The sequence below is a fragment of the Miniopterus schreibersii genome (assembly GCF_964146895.1).
Source record: "Miniopterus schreibersii genome assembly, chromosome: 1".
Lineage (NCBI taxonomy): Eukaryota > Metazoa > Chordata > Mammalia > Chiroptera > Miniopteridae > Miniopterus > Miniopterus schreibersii.
The window spans coordinates 182,410,509-182,425,010 of NC_138101.1; the positions used below are offsets into that span (position 1 = coordinate 182,410,509).

The window sequence follows — 14,502 nt, forward strand, 5'->3', positions numbered from 1 at the left end:
CACAAACCATAGTACAAAATCATAAACTTAATCTTTGCACATATGGTTTACAAAAACTGCCTTCAAGGAAGGCTCTGTTAATTTACATTCATTTAAGTAATACAGGTATGAGAACTTTTTGTATCTCTTCTTGTCAGGAAGAAAAAAGGATTCTAGATTTGGTGATTTTGTTCCAGGTAGAAATCAGAAACCCAGGTACCTGCTACAAAACACTTGAATAGGACACGGGAAACTGAAAGATTCTGACAACTCTTTTCTAATCCCTGCAAAGGATCTGATATGTATTTTATTTAAGGTACCTCTATCAAAGGAATTACCTTTCGAAGCCAGCCAGGACAGGAGCTGCTGGCCCCACTACTGATCCCCATGGCCTCCGTGGGACTGACTAAACCTTCCATTCCTCGGTCTGCTTCCATTGTTCCTCGGAAGCCTCCACTTGGATCGGGAGTTTCAGATTCCTGCTGACTGTCCTCCTCTTCTCCCCCACCGCCGCCGCCTCCTCCCGGGCTACAGCTCTGAACCACTGACAGATACACAGCACAGAAATAGACAACTTTGCCATGCAGCAAGAAAGATTTACCATCTTATAGCTCCACTGACTCCAGAAGAGGTTACTAGAGTTGCATAAAGTAGAATAGCAACAGTCAGTCAGATATTTGGGACTAAATTTTTTAGTTTTTACACAAAGTATTGTATATCAGTATCTTGATAATGATAATTCTTTCCAAACTTGCTTATCCCTATGTTCATAGCAGATGATCAATGTTCTGAAGCATAACTGAACAATCACCCCAACCACAGCTCACCAAATCTAGCACCCACACTTTAATAGATACATCCAGACTCCAGCATCCTCCAGCGAGGTTCATCTTATATACAAAGCTCTTTCACATATGGGCCAAAAAAACACTCAAAGTTGCCACATAAACTCACCACCAACTCCCTTTCTGGGGAAACATCTGAATGAAGAAGTCTTCAACTATTTAAAGTCATTAAATTCTCTGATGACTATTTGTAAGAATTTAAAAAATATGATGGCTGGTTCTTTCATATCATGAAGCATATTCCAAGTTACCTTAATGAAGACTAGTATAGTTAAGAAATGTTAACTGATGTGTAGTTAAGAAATGAAACTGAATTTTACTATGGGCCAAAGAAAAATATAATTTAAAAAGTAAATTTGCCAAAGCTAAAAAATATAATTGCATGGTATATTCTAAAACTAAATGTAAAGGACTTTTTTAAAAAAATACATCTTTATTGATTTCAGAGAGAGGAAGGGAGAGGGAGAGGGAGAGAGATAGAAACACCAATGATGAGAGGGTCATCATTGATTGGCTGCCTCCTGCACACCCCTGACTGGAGATCGAGCCTGCAACCCGGGCATGTGCCCCAACTGGGAACTGAACTACGATCTCCTGGATCCTAGGTCAATGCTCAACTCCTGAGCCACACCTGGCCGGGCTAAAGGACTCTTTATTACCACCAGCTACACCGGCTGGCTGATGGTGCTACAGTGCAATCCTACTGAAGCAGTAGGAACCGTAGATGCCAAAATAAGTCAGAAGCTTGCTTTTTGTTTTAAATGGCTTTTAAAAATTATGTTACACCTGAGATATATGTAAGACGATTTTTAACATATGTGTAAGTTCTGATGCCTAACAAAACACACATGAATCTACCACTTGAAGAACTAGAATTGTACTTTCCAATATGGTAGCCATATATGGGTATTTAAGTAGAATTAAAAATTAGTGTTTAGGTCACAGTGTTTACTTTTCAAGTGCCCAATAGCCACATGTAGCTAGTGGCTTTGTACTGGCCAGCACATATACAGAACATTTCCACTTCTGCAGAAAGAGCGATGGGACAGTGCTGAACTAAAACATTACCTGTATCATTTGCCCTGCTTTGTGAACTCCTTCTCTGGCCTCCTACCCAGATGTAAGCACTGTTTAATTTTGCATTTACAACTTCTTCATTAAGAAACAACTTGATCACATACTTATGTATTCTTAAGCAATATATTATTTATTTTGCTGGGTTTTGAACTTTATAAAAGATGTATTCTGCTGTAACTTGCTTTTTACATTACGGAAATATTTGTATATGTTGTTCATTTTCACTTTTGTGTAACATTCCATTGGATGGTCATAACACATTCAACTAACAAATATTTACTGAGCATTTACCATTTGCCAGGCATTCTTCTAGGCAATGTGGAGAAAATTAATGAATAAAAACAGACAAAAATCCCTGCCCTTATGGAGTTTACATTTTCTAGCCAATGGACATGTGCTTTTAATCTTATGTTTTTCTTTTAAATACTGTTCTAGCAAAACAAAGCTCTAACAGAACAGCTGTGCTTTGCAAAAATACATTTTATCATTTGTGACAGGTATTAATATGAACAAACAGATGCTGAGCAATGAATTACTAAAGGAAACTAATAAGAGGTATAATGTACGTGTATGTGTGTAAACTAAAGTTCAACAACTCTAGATCAGATTTTCAACTATTTTTAGAGGACTGATCTGCTTTTATTCTGGGTCTTTATCTGTTTGATCCACAAAATATCAGAATCGAGGTTTTGAGACGTCAAAGGCTACAGGTACTCTAGCAAATGGAAAACCAAAAAGGAACACAGATCCAATTTCCTGTCATGGTCCCAAATAATACAGCACCAAGAAGAAAGAAGCCAAAGGAAAACTACCAGAGAGCTTTAAGCTGACTTTCCTAACCACTTGGAAGTTTAGCCAACTTTTAATTCTGAGGACCTATTTTGAAGAACTATTTCTATAGACTAGAATACCCCTAGGAATACATGGAAGGTACAGGGTAGACAGAATCTATAGCCCCTAAGCATAAGGAAAAAAACTATGTAAGTCACATTACAATGCTAGGGAAGCCATGTAATTACTTCCATATGCGTGGGGCAAAGATGTACCCCACACTGTAAAAGTTGTAACTTACTGTGAAATCCACCAAAATATGATCCTCCCTCTTTTGATCACTGTATTCCTCATTTCCCAAAGATATTTCCCCCTTTTTTGGAGACTACATGGAATCCAACCCAAAGTTCCATACCTCACAAAACCACTGGTACCTAAGATATTGCTACTTACCAGTCCCAATGGATAAGCCACTGCTATTGGAACGGATGGTTTTAGAATTCAATACTTTCTCTGAGGGAAAAAATTCAGTAGTTAAGCATCAAATACAGCTATAGGCAGGAAAAATGAGGACTAGGATAGGGAGTTAATCTAGGAGATAATTGTTATCCCTCACTGAGTTCAGATAAATTAAAGTTAATTATTATTTTAGATATTAATATCATAAGCCAAGCACCACCAGCTACTCTAACTACATTCACTATGTAAAATAGCAATTCTCCTTAACTGTTCTTTGGAATCATTTGGGAAGCTTTAGAGATTCCGGTTTAATTGGGCAGGGATTTCTAAAAGCTCCTCAGGAGACTCTAATGTGCAGCCAAGGTTGTAAACCACTGATCTAAAAGAATGAACTTGTAAATCTTCACAACAGGCCTTCACATAATTTAGTTCATAACAAAGCACTCTTTATGCAGAAAGCAGTTATGATTTAGTTTCTTTTTAAAGGTGTACTAAATGTTTCTTATAACAGCATGAACTGACAAGTTCATTAGTAGAGAGCTAGAAGTAACAAATTCAATAGCAAGGGAGACAGAGAATAAAGTTATGTTAAAAATGGTCATGAGGTGGTAAATGACAAAGCTCAGGAAGTGACAACGTTCTGTTCCTACCATTAGGCATGGCATCACTTACATTATAAATTTACAGAAGTAGCCTCTTTTCTTCAGGACACTTCTAGGGCCAAGAATGTAGCCACCAGTACCTTAGGTACAAGTCTATCCTCTGTCAAAGCCACTTCAACCCACACATATGAAACCCTTACCAACAATGAGAATGGTGTGCCAGCCACGGCAAGATAGATCCGGGACGTGATGCAGAGATCCAAAAATAGGCCGAGGCCATGAGGTACAAATATCAGAGCCGTGAGGTCTCTCTGTGGGGGTCATTGCCAGGCGACCATTACCACCATTGCCCCAGGCAAAAATATGGTTATCTAGGGGAAAAAACCCACATTTAACAGCAGATAGTTTAATAGAATACTGGCTTCCCAACTCTTTGGGTTCCCCATCTTTATGCCCTAGAGCTAGAAAGTTTCCCCACTATGTACAAAACCGGGGAAAGCTGTTTATTCCCCTATAAGCCTAAACAATTCCTGATACCCCCCAAGGTAAAAATGACCACTGCTCCTACATACTGCCATCCAGTCACTTATTCATTTGACAACTTTTTTTGGTCACTCATTCAAATATTTACTGGGCATCTACTTCATGAAAGGCACTGCTTGAGGCACTGGGGAAAGAGCAGTGAATAAACAGTTGCTGCCCTGTGGAACTGACATTCTAGTGGGGGGAGACTGATGAATAAAAAATAAATGTCTAATACTTCAGGTGGTAGTAAGTGCTATGAAGAAAGATAAATGGTAAAGAAAAATAGTGGAAATAAAAAATAGTGAGCATTATAATTTTGGATGGGGTAGTCAGAGAAATACTTGTTGACGCCTGGCAGAGACCTGATTGAAGTAAGAGAGCCATGTGGATATCTAGGGGAAGAGCTTTCTAGGCAGAGGAAATAGCAAGTGCAAAGGTCCTGTAGGTAATGTGAGCATCACAAACAAGGAACAAGAAGGCCCCTGCAGCTGGAGCAAAGTAAGAGAGGGGACAGTGGTCAGAGAAGAGGTCAGGAGGTGGCTTGGGTCTGGTCATGTAGGGCCTATGCAGGCCATTGTAATGACTTTAATTTTTATTGATTGAGATAGGAAACTATTAGAGGTTCTGAACAGTAGATATTTTAAAAAATCTCTTAGGCTACTATGAGGAGAATCGCTTCCAGGCGAACAAAAGTGGAAGCAGGGAGACCAGTAGTAGCAGTGAAGATGCTGAGAAGTGGTTGGATATATTCTGAAGATAATCAATAGGTTTGCTGATGGATGAAATATAGGGTGTAGGATAAAACTGCCACTTACTGAGATGGGAAGGTTGCAGGTGGAACAGGTCTGCACAGAAAATCAGAAGTTTGACTTTAAATATAGTGAGTTTGTTTGAGATGCCTGTAACTTCCTATCCAAATCAGGACATTTTTTAATGAAAACGGGGTGCTATTAATGATTAAGCCAGGACAATAAGCATGAATCAGGACTGACTGGGGAAAAATGGGCTATGGAGCCACCATATCTTTAGACACCTAAGTTGAGAGGCTACTGAGTGAGTGTGGAGGTAAGGGGTGGTAATATAAAGTTATCAGTGTATAGGGGGGATTTAAGATAATGAGCTCACTTAGGAAGTGAAGGGAGACAGAGAGATAGAAGGTCTGAGCCCCACGCACTCCAGGGCTTAGAGGAGTTCGATACTGCCATGGCACCGGACCTACCTGTCTATACTACTCTGTTTATATGTATATCTCTCCTACTCCACTAGACTGTGAATTCCTTGAGGATAGGGCCTTTCTGGGACTTACTTCTACATTTCCAGAGCCTAAAAGAGCACCTGGAGCACAGCAGGCACTCTGTTTGCTGTCTGAATGAGGCAATCAAATACAGTTTAGAAGAGTACAGAAACACTGGTCAAGAGGTAATATGCCCAGCCACAGAATCCAATCCTACGTCCCTCATTCTGAAGTTTAACTTGTGAAGTACACAGATCTATTGAAGAAACATTACCTCTTTGGGGCCCTGTCAGAAAAAGTACTACTGAACTTGCTGCAGTAAATTCAATCCTTAGAGACATCTTGACAGTGTCTTTGTAGGTAACATTTCCACTTATCTAGTCCAACTAAATAGAATGTTTCCTAAAATCCCTTGTTTTGGGACAAGCAGAGAAGGTTAATGTGCCACTCTGAAAGCTGGCTCACTTAACTAAATATAGTTAAGAGATGACTAATCTGACACTATTGCTGAATCCTTCACGTTTACATACTAGGTAGACTAGAAGAAAACAAAGATATCTCAGAGCATTAGCTGAAATGAGTCTAAAGACAAAAAGAAGCAATGTGATTTGCTGTTCACCAGTCACAAGAAAGAAGTAGCTACAAAAATAAAGAGTTCAGAAAGTGACACAGGGAGTGAGAAAAAAGAGAAGAAAAAGAAAGCAGAAGAAAGAGGGAAGGAAATGAAGACTAGCAGAAGAGGCAGTACAAAAGAAAAGTGGTGATAAGAGCAAGCAGATGCCGCAGAGAAGAAATAGCTATGAGGGGAAGAGAAGAACATTCAGTTAGACCAATTCAGAAAGCGGAGAAACACAGTATACAGTCCTTCAGGCCTCAGCAGTTCCTAAGGGTGTCATTGCAGTGCAGCTGACCCCAATCAAGGAGCAAGGTGAAATTATGTTGTTCTCTTCTCCAGCCACCTAGCTAACAGTTATTGAAGCCCACATGGTGCTGAACAAGGTATATAGATAAGTATTTAATAATTCTTAAAACATTTTACAAAAAAAGTTAAAGTAAAAAAATAGGGACTTAGAACATTAACCTGCCATTAGCTAGAAATCTGACCTTTTAAAATAATCACTATGTTGAACACATGAAAACTTAATGAAGCCGTACATGCACAATTGGCCACCAATTCAACACAAATTAAAAGGTAAACATATGATCCAGCTACACAAATAACTAGTCCACCTCCTTCCCAAACAAAAATTAAAACACAGCCATCTGTCCAAAAATCTTGGAAGGGTGTGTCCAGACTCACCATCAGTGGCAGCAATGGTAAACTCATCACCACAGGAGACCCTGATCACTTGCTTCCCACCTAGGGGTCCCCCCAACAGGTTGATTCCTAGACGCTTTTTATAATTCCCAACGCCCAGTTGTCCACACTTGTTGCAGCCAAAGGTCAACAGCCGGCCTCGCTCTGAGAGAAGCAAGAATAAATAACCAGGAGGCACAAATGGGTCATTGAACAGAGAGAAAAGCAACCAATGCAGAGTTCCATGGGCTAGTTTCTGGTTGTTAGAGTACATATACAAGTACATATACACATGACCCTGGACCTAGGGAGCTAGGGTATACAGAACTATGACCAATTAGAGCCAGGAAGTGACTCAATATTGTATTTTCTCTCTAATATTGTATTTTAAATGTAGAAAATGAGTACTACCTAACTTGGAAAACCTACAGACGGTACTAATTAGAAACAGTAGTTGTCTGGAATTAGAGGTGTGGCATTCTCATTAAGGCATGTATTGATTAAGCATTTATAATTATCAACAAACATCTACTTGAATGTCTTAATTTGTTAATGAGATAACACGGGATGCTAGGGGGAAATCATGAGAATGTATATAGCTTAGAAAAGCTTATACTTGATAGTAAAATACAGCCTGAGCCACTAAGGCCTGTGTATACAGTTGTAAATCAACTCACCATCAATAGCAGCTGTGTGAGTCTTGCCTGGGGCAATTGTACGAATCTTATAAAAGGACAACTGTTTGGCCAATGTAAAGGAGGTCGTGTAGGGAACTTCATGGTATGCCTGAAACAAGGTAAAACAAAAGTGGAGACTCATGAGGTAAAAAATGGAGAGGTAACAGGCTGAGAATGTTGTCAGTGACCAAAAGGACTTTCAAGCAAATTGTGGGAAAACACTGCATTTCATTATGGTACTCAGAAGAGTGCGCAAGTTAAAATTTATGAATTACTTATTTCTGGAACTTTCCGTTTAATATTTTTGGACTGTGGCTGATTGTGGGCAAGTGAAACCTCAGAAAGCAAAACAGTGGATAAAGGGGAACTACTAAATGGTAATTTTGAATATGCCTTTTCAAACCACACACACACCCTCCCCAGACTTGCTCTGAATTTGAGAATCACTACTTCAGAGACTGCTTTAAAAATTAATTATCTTTCCCATTGAGTCAGTAAACTTTTGTCTCTTATTTTGATTCTTTAGAAAATGACAAAAATTCATCATACTAACACAAAAAGGGGACTAAAACTTAATATCAGTGGTGAATTTCATGACAGTCTTGAAAGAGGTGAATGGTAATTACATTTAATAAGCCTGTACAGCATCAGTGATTTGGGAACAATATATCTAAAAAACTCTCCAGAGATTTGATACATGGAAATATGATTCTTTTCACAATGTTAATTTTCTTATACCTATTTCAGTGATAAGGTAGAACCTGAATTCCATCACTTGATTCTTTGTAATCTATTTATTTATTGAAGTATAACTACAAAATATTACACAGCTGGACACATTTTTCTGTACGCATACAAATGTAAAACCACCACCCTGATCAAGATATAGACCACTCCCATCACCCTATAATCCCTCTTCCACCCCTTGTGTTAATACCCATGACCCTCCTCCCAGAAGTAACCATATCTTAACTTCTGCCATTGTAAGTTAATTTTACCTGATCTTAAACTTCATATAATTGGAATTATATAGTATGTACTCTTTTGTTGCTGGCTTCTTTTGCCGAACATGTCTGTGAGATCCTCACTTTATTCTTAAGTCAAATTCCATGGTCACTAAGCAACAATAACATTCCCAAAGAGATTCCGACAATGTGGTTAGGACACCAAAGGAGGTACTCACTTCATGGTTGATGATACCAGACATACACTGATTCAGACCCAGTTTGTTGAACTCATTGAGTCCACAGGCCAGCACTTTGCCTGACTGGGTCAGCAGAAATGTCCCATCACAGCCACATTGAACTGCGACAATAATTAAGGCCTTGGGAACATCCACCTGCAAGAAAAAAAAAAATCAGAAAAATACCCCCAAATGTAACTTGTATTAGGAAAAAACCCTCAGATTCTTTAAAAAACCCACATCCTACATTTAACAGAATGACTACTACAGGGAAGTAAAGACTGCTCTAAGCTCTGTTTTCAACAAGAAGCTCAAGTTTTATAATAAAGTAAAAGAAGGCAGTTCCAAGCCAGCTAAACAGATAGTCCCTGTCACTGTTTTATGGACAGGTCTTACTTAGGAAAACTCAGAAAACACTGGGAAAGGAGAAGCTTTACTCATTGCTGATGCTGTCCTTTTCAGAAGAAAATGTAAATAAACATTGTTACAGTGAATGGGACAGTTGATTACAGCCAACCTTCGAGTGGGCGAACCTGTGCCCTAAGGTGGGTGTGAGAGAGATGTGACTGGCTCTTCCCTCAGCTGGTTTCAGCTCTTGTGCCAGCTCTTGAAGTGACAGCTCTTACAGTGATGAGAATAATTAGGTATTATGTTTTATACAACGTGACCCCTAAATACAAACAACTATTTTATCTGGTGTTCAATTGTGGAAATAGAAGGGGAAAAAGGCTGTGTTGGGTTAAGAGACAGTATGTTGTTTTCCAATATCTTCCAAGGAATTTTCCAGGGTGTATTTAGCTCGATGTGACTTTTTCACTGTACAAGCTAATTTTACTCTCATCCCCGAGTAAGATGTGACTCCACAGTGTCCACAGAAGTTGTATCCTCCTTCTTAACTTTTTATGATTTAGTCAGATGACAAGACCACATAGTGCTAAATCAGGAATCCCGGATTGTTAGTGTCCCAGATAAGAAATCTTTCAGAAATAAGCACGTTGATATGAGGAGTTGGAAAGAAGACATGTTACTGGAATCTGTGTGACTAGATAGGCTTTAGGAAGAAGCTGCTTCTGATTTTACCTTTTGTGGTGTATAATAATCCTCTTCTGAATCCAAACCCAGTCGTCCTGAGACACACACAAGAAAGGAAATCATTAAAATGAGGGACCCCTTCCCAATGAAAATGTCCCATAAGATTCTCCTTTACTGAATTAATACTTTTCAAGCACAGGCTACAAGATGTGTTTAGATGTACACAAGCTTGAAGGCAGGTTGTGTGCCTGGGAATAACTGGACAGAGACAAGGCTACACCTACCATATTCGCCACAGCCCCAAGAATAGACTTCTTTGTTTCGTGTCAAAACCACCACATGATTATCTCCACAGGAGACCTGCTCCACTGGATTGTTCAGGAAGAAGTTCAGCTGCATGGGTTCTAATACTTCGGGGCCAGAAACCTTGTCCACCCCCATGCAGCCATAATAATCAGATCCAAAGGCATAGAGCTGACCCTCATCTGCAAAAGGAAGGAAAGCAGAACCCACCAAAAGAGTGACTTATTTTGTACAATCAGAAAGCTGGGCAGGACTAAAATGAGGAACACTCCTGCCAATGAGCTCACATGAGATGATTACATCACAGAAATCTGAAGGATAGACTGTGTAAGTATAGAGTTGTTTGTATTTAGGGGGTCACATGTACTGTTACAATAACAGGTTTAAAAAGTGGTAGTATTGTCATGTTAAAGGCCTACAATTTTACTGGGGCCATCTCTATTTTATAGAGAAGAAGAGAACTGAGGGATCATAAAATGAGTACTGGGAAGACCCAAACTGAACTTTAGCTCTTAATTCCTGATTTAGCGTTATCCACACCTGACCAGGTGGTGAGGTTGTTTCCCCACACCTGGGACATGCCATATCCCACCTCTTCTGCTATCCACCTGCCTCCTCTTTGCTCATCGCCCCCTAATATTATAGCAAATTGAGCAGGTTGTTATTAATGTGTATATCTGCTCATTGTCTTTGGTCCTGTGAATACTGTCTTTTGTTACAAAATCCCAACTGAAAGTGCATAGTATAAGTACAATACCCCACATTAAATATACTTGGATGCTTTCTGCTGATGGCTTACCTGTCACACAGACAGTGAAATCATCACCACACGACACCTGACGAATAGCTTTGCCTTGCAACTTTTCCACATGCTTGGGCTGTCGGTAGGAGGCTTTGTCTCCATGGCCCAGCTGACCATGGAGTTTTGTGCCCCCTTGCATGTTCTGTGAAATAAAGAGGTCTTGTGAAGTTTTAACTTTTCATGCCAAAAGCTAATCTTCAATATAATGTATTATTAAGAAAAACAGTAGGAAAAAAATCAGCTGGAAATTTAGAAATGGAAAAAAAAAAAAAAAAGGGTAAGGAGATTAAACCTTTTATTTATTTTTTTTTTGAGAGTAAATCTTTTAATTGTAGATAGTAAAGATTTAAAAAGTATCCAAATTGATATCCTTCAGGCCTTAAAAGGGCAGTCCCAATTTTGTCTTTTTCTTTCAAGTCTGAGGTAAACTATATATTTAATGATAGGTAATAGAGTATGTCCTCTTGGAAATCCTTACAAGAAGTTTTTACAAATTTGGTTACAGTCTCCTTGAAACATGGGAGAGTTATAAAGAATCCGGCTACATCAAAGAGGCTGCTATACAGCATCGAGATTACTTAAATGACTTTTCAACATTTTTATAGAGATGATAATGCTTTTCATTCAATAACTCAACTCTAAGTCCTTATATAAATATTTATTTTTTTTAGAGAGAGGGAAAAAGGGAGAGGGAGAGAAACATGAATGTGAGAAACATTGATGGGCTGCCTCCTGCATGTTTTTATTGATTTTTAGAGAGAAAAAGGGAGAAAGAAAGAAACACCAATGTGAGAGAGAAACATTGACCGGCTGCCTCCCATAAGTGCCCCAAACGGGGATCGAGCCTGCAACCTGGGCATGTGCCCTGACAGCGAATAGAACCGGCAACCTTTTGATGCATGGGACGCCCAACTGAGACACACTGGCCAGGCCAAATCCTTATATAAGTGTTTTTTTAAGGTGCTAATTTCACTCTGTTCTTGCAGCACATCAGGGGCTAGTTCTTTCAAGGATAGTGTTTTATGAAATAACAAAGTTAACACTCTACAATTGGGGCCATATCATGCATTCATTCATTCATTCATTCAATCAATCAATAGCTGAGTTTCCGTACTATGTCACACAGCGGGTTTAAAGCCTATCCTCATTGAGAAGTTATTGGAAATTACTGGAAAAAATGAGCTCCCTGAGGAGGAGGAAGAGTGAGAACCAAGGGCCTACAACAAGATCGGGTAAAGGAAAAGCAGTCTAAAATGAGCCTTAGAAGACACAGCTGAAGAAACAGGAAGAAAGCCAAGCGAACATGCTTTCATGGAAGCCAAAGCCAAAGCTTCGAGAAGGAGAGTGTGGTCGGGTCAATGCATCAAATGCTGCTGGGAGATCAAGCAAGATAAGGACTTGCTTATAAAAAGAATCTTTTATTTTCACAATTTATAAGTCATTTTGTCATGAGTAGTTTCAATCGAATGACAGAGATGGACGTTGCATTGTAGGTGAATGAAGAACGAATGGGAGATAGAGAAATAGTAATACATGTGATCTGTTTAAGAAGGTGAGAGACAGGGTGGAGTCTAGAGGGGAACAAAGGAAAATCTACTCAAGATATACCTAGCCATCTTCAATCACTGATGGAAGTCTTGGAATTTTCCTGACATGGCACAGTGCTTCATTTGTTTACAAAGCTATTTCACAGATACTGGTTGCTCTGAATATCATGGAAATAGAACAGATTAAGTGCCTTTCTGAAATCACCCAGCTGTAAACGAGAGTCCAGTTTCCTAGGTCCAAACTTAGGGTTCTTTTAATTCTTGCTCTCTCTCAATAATTCAATTCATTCAAAAAAACATTTAAAAAAGAGACCTAATATGTACTAGGCTTTGGGCATACATCAGTGAATCCTAAAAAGACAAAAATCACTGCTCGCAAAAGAGCTTACATTCCATCACCCCATGCTGCTACTCCCGAAGCACATGTTCAACTAACAACATACTCAGACATCCTGGGTCTGGTAAACAATTATGCTTACATCACTAAAGTACTTAGCTTTCACTTACCACCCAGGTGTACAGTTCCTTCTCCACTGTGACCACAGCGAAGTGGGTATTCCCTGCACACACCTGCCGAGCACTACAGCCACTCTTGATGACATCCAGTTTCTGGGGAGTGGATTTTCCACCACCCCAAACATAGACTTCACTGGTTCTCGATGTTACCACAGCAATGGGAGCTTCAGTCACAGTGCTTGACCTGCCAACAACCCCCAGAACAAAGGCACATTTAACATAAAAACTTTATCATAGAAAAACGCTCCCAGTCTGTTCCCTGAGAAGAACTGCCAATTATGGTATGAGAAAGAATGTTCTTTCTCGACAACCTATTTCAACCCTCTATCATTGCAGGCTTTGCAATTCCTGCCTCAGGGCTTCATCACAGCTTGGCCAGATCAGATTCCAGTCTGATCCATAACACCTACACTTTTCAACTTTTCAACATTAATCATGGTAATGACGTCCACTTTAGCATGAGGGTGAAATTATAGCTTTTCTTTTTCTCAGAAATGACTATCTGACATTTAAGCAGATGTTGGCTTCTGAAAGGAGGCCAAAGGCTAATTACTAGGATCAAACAATGTACAGACCCAACAAAAAAAGACCCCCTGGTGGTAATTTAAGATATATTACTTTTTAAGAGTCTCTGAACATTTACCTTGGTCTCTTTGTAGGTGCATTAAGCAGTGTGACTTTTTCCTCCATCTCTCTACCAAAAGAAAGGCAAAGATTCATGAGCGAAATAATAAGACCCTATATTCACCAGTGTCTCTTTAATATATTTCACAGATTTAATCCTCTATAAACTGTGTGTCCTACAATATCACAGTACTTTCAGGAAAGTACCTTGATACAACTCAAACAGTTATATAAACCTGGCTTTAGAGAATTCATTAAATACAAGGGGGCCAGCCATTGGGGCCGTTTGTTTTCTATCGCTGAGAAATGTTCCAAGCTGGAACAGAGAACCTTGAGAACTTTGATGCATATTTTTAGGTACCTGCCAAGATCTCCACCTAGTCTGCCCACTGACTCCCCAAACTCGGTATCTCTAAATCTCAGCTTATTACCTCTCTCCCATATAGCTTTTCTTTCTGACTCTCCTATTTTTTTAACTGCCAATCCCATTCTCCCAGTAAACACATTCTACAGAATCTATCTATATGACGTCCTCTATACTCACCTTTCCATTCCAGTCTCAACACCTTAGTTCTGGGCAGCTTTACTTCCCACCTGGATTATGATAGCACCTCTTAATTGGTCTCACCACAGTTCCAATCCACTTTACCCAGGCCTATACTGATTTAATACTAATAGTAGTATTGTTAAATAACTCTTAGGCATGCCTCTCATCACATGAACTGTCCCCTCATAAACACTCAATTCTTCTGTACTATCTTTTGAATTAAGCACAAATTCCTTTGCCTGGCACTCAAAATTCTCTACCTACCTTTCCAGCCTTCCTTCTATTTACTGTCCACGTTTTAGCCCAGGGTTCTCCTTCTGCCTAAATTGATTATAGTTGAATTCCTGGTTTGGTGCTTAGGCATCAGTATTTTTTGAAAGCTTCTGAAATATTGCTCGTTAGAGGCTAGTATATAGAACCACTAATCAGGTCAAATAGGACTTGGTGTTTCCTGAATATTTCCCACAACTTCCTGTGTCTGT

The 14,502-nt window shown here is 39.4% G+C and overlaps 1 protein-coding gene across 2 annotated transcripts in view; it reads right to left on the reverse strand.

Moving 5' to 3' along the window:
- The window catches only part of NEK9 (NIMA related kinase 9), a 35,341-nt gene that overhangs the window by 6,633 nt on the left and 14,206 nt on the right, over positions 1–14,502 (reverse strand). For both annotated transcript variants that reach the window (XM_081130510.1, XM_081130509.1), the window contains exons 9-19: positions 13,493–13,543; positions 12,841–13,033; positions 10,784–10,928; positions 9,966–10,166; positions 9,730–9,776; positions 8,650–8,805; positions 7,467–7,575; positions 6,793–6,954; positions 3,934–4,104; positions 3,126–3,185; positions 318–523 (exon numbers count right to left, since the gene is read on the reverse strand). In XM_081130510.1, the coding sequence (XP_080986636.1) occupies positions 318–523; positions 3,126–3,185; positions 3,934–4,104; positions 6,793–6,954; positions 7,467–7,575; positions 8,650–8,805; positions 9,730–9,776; positions 9,966–10,166; positions 10,784–10,928; positions 12,841–13,033; positions 13,493–13,543 (1,501 nt within the window). The remainder of the gene's footprint in view (positions 1–317; positions 524–3,125; positions 3,186–3,933; positions 4,105–6,792; positions 6,955–7,466; positions 7,576–8,649; positions 8,806–9,729; positions 9,777–9,965; positions 10,167–10,783; positions 10,929–12,840; positions 13,034–13,492; positions 13,544–14,502) is intronic.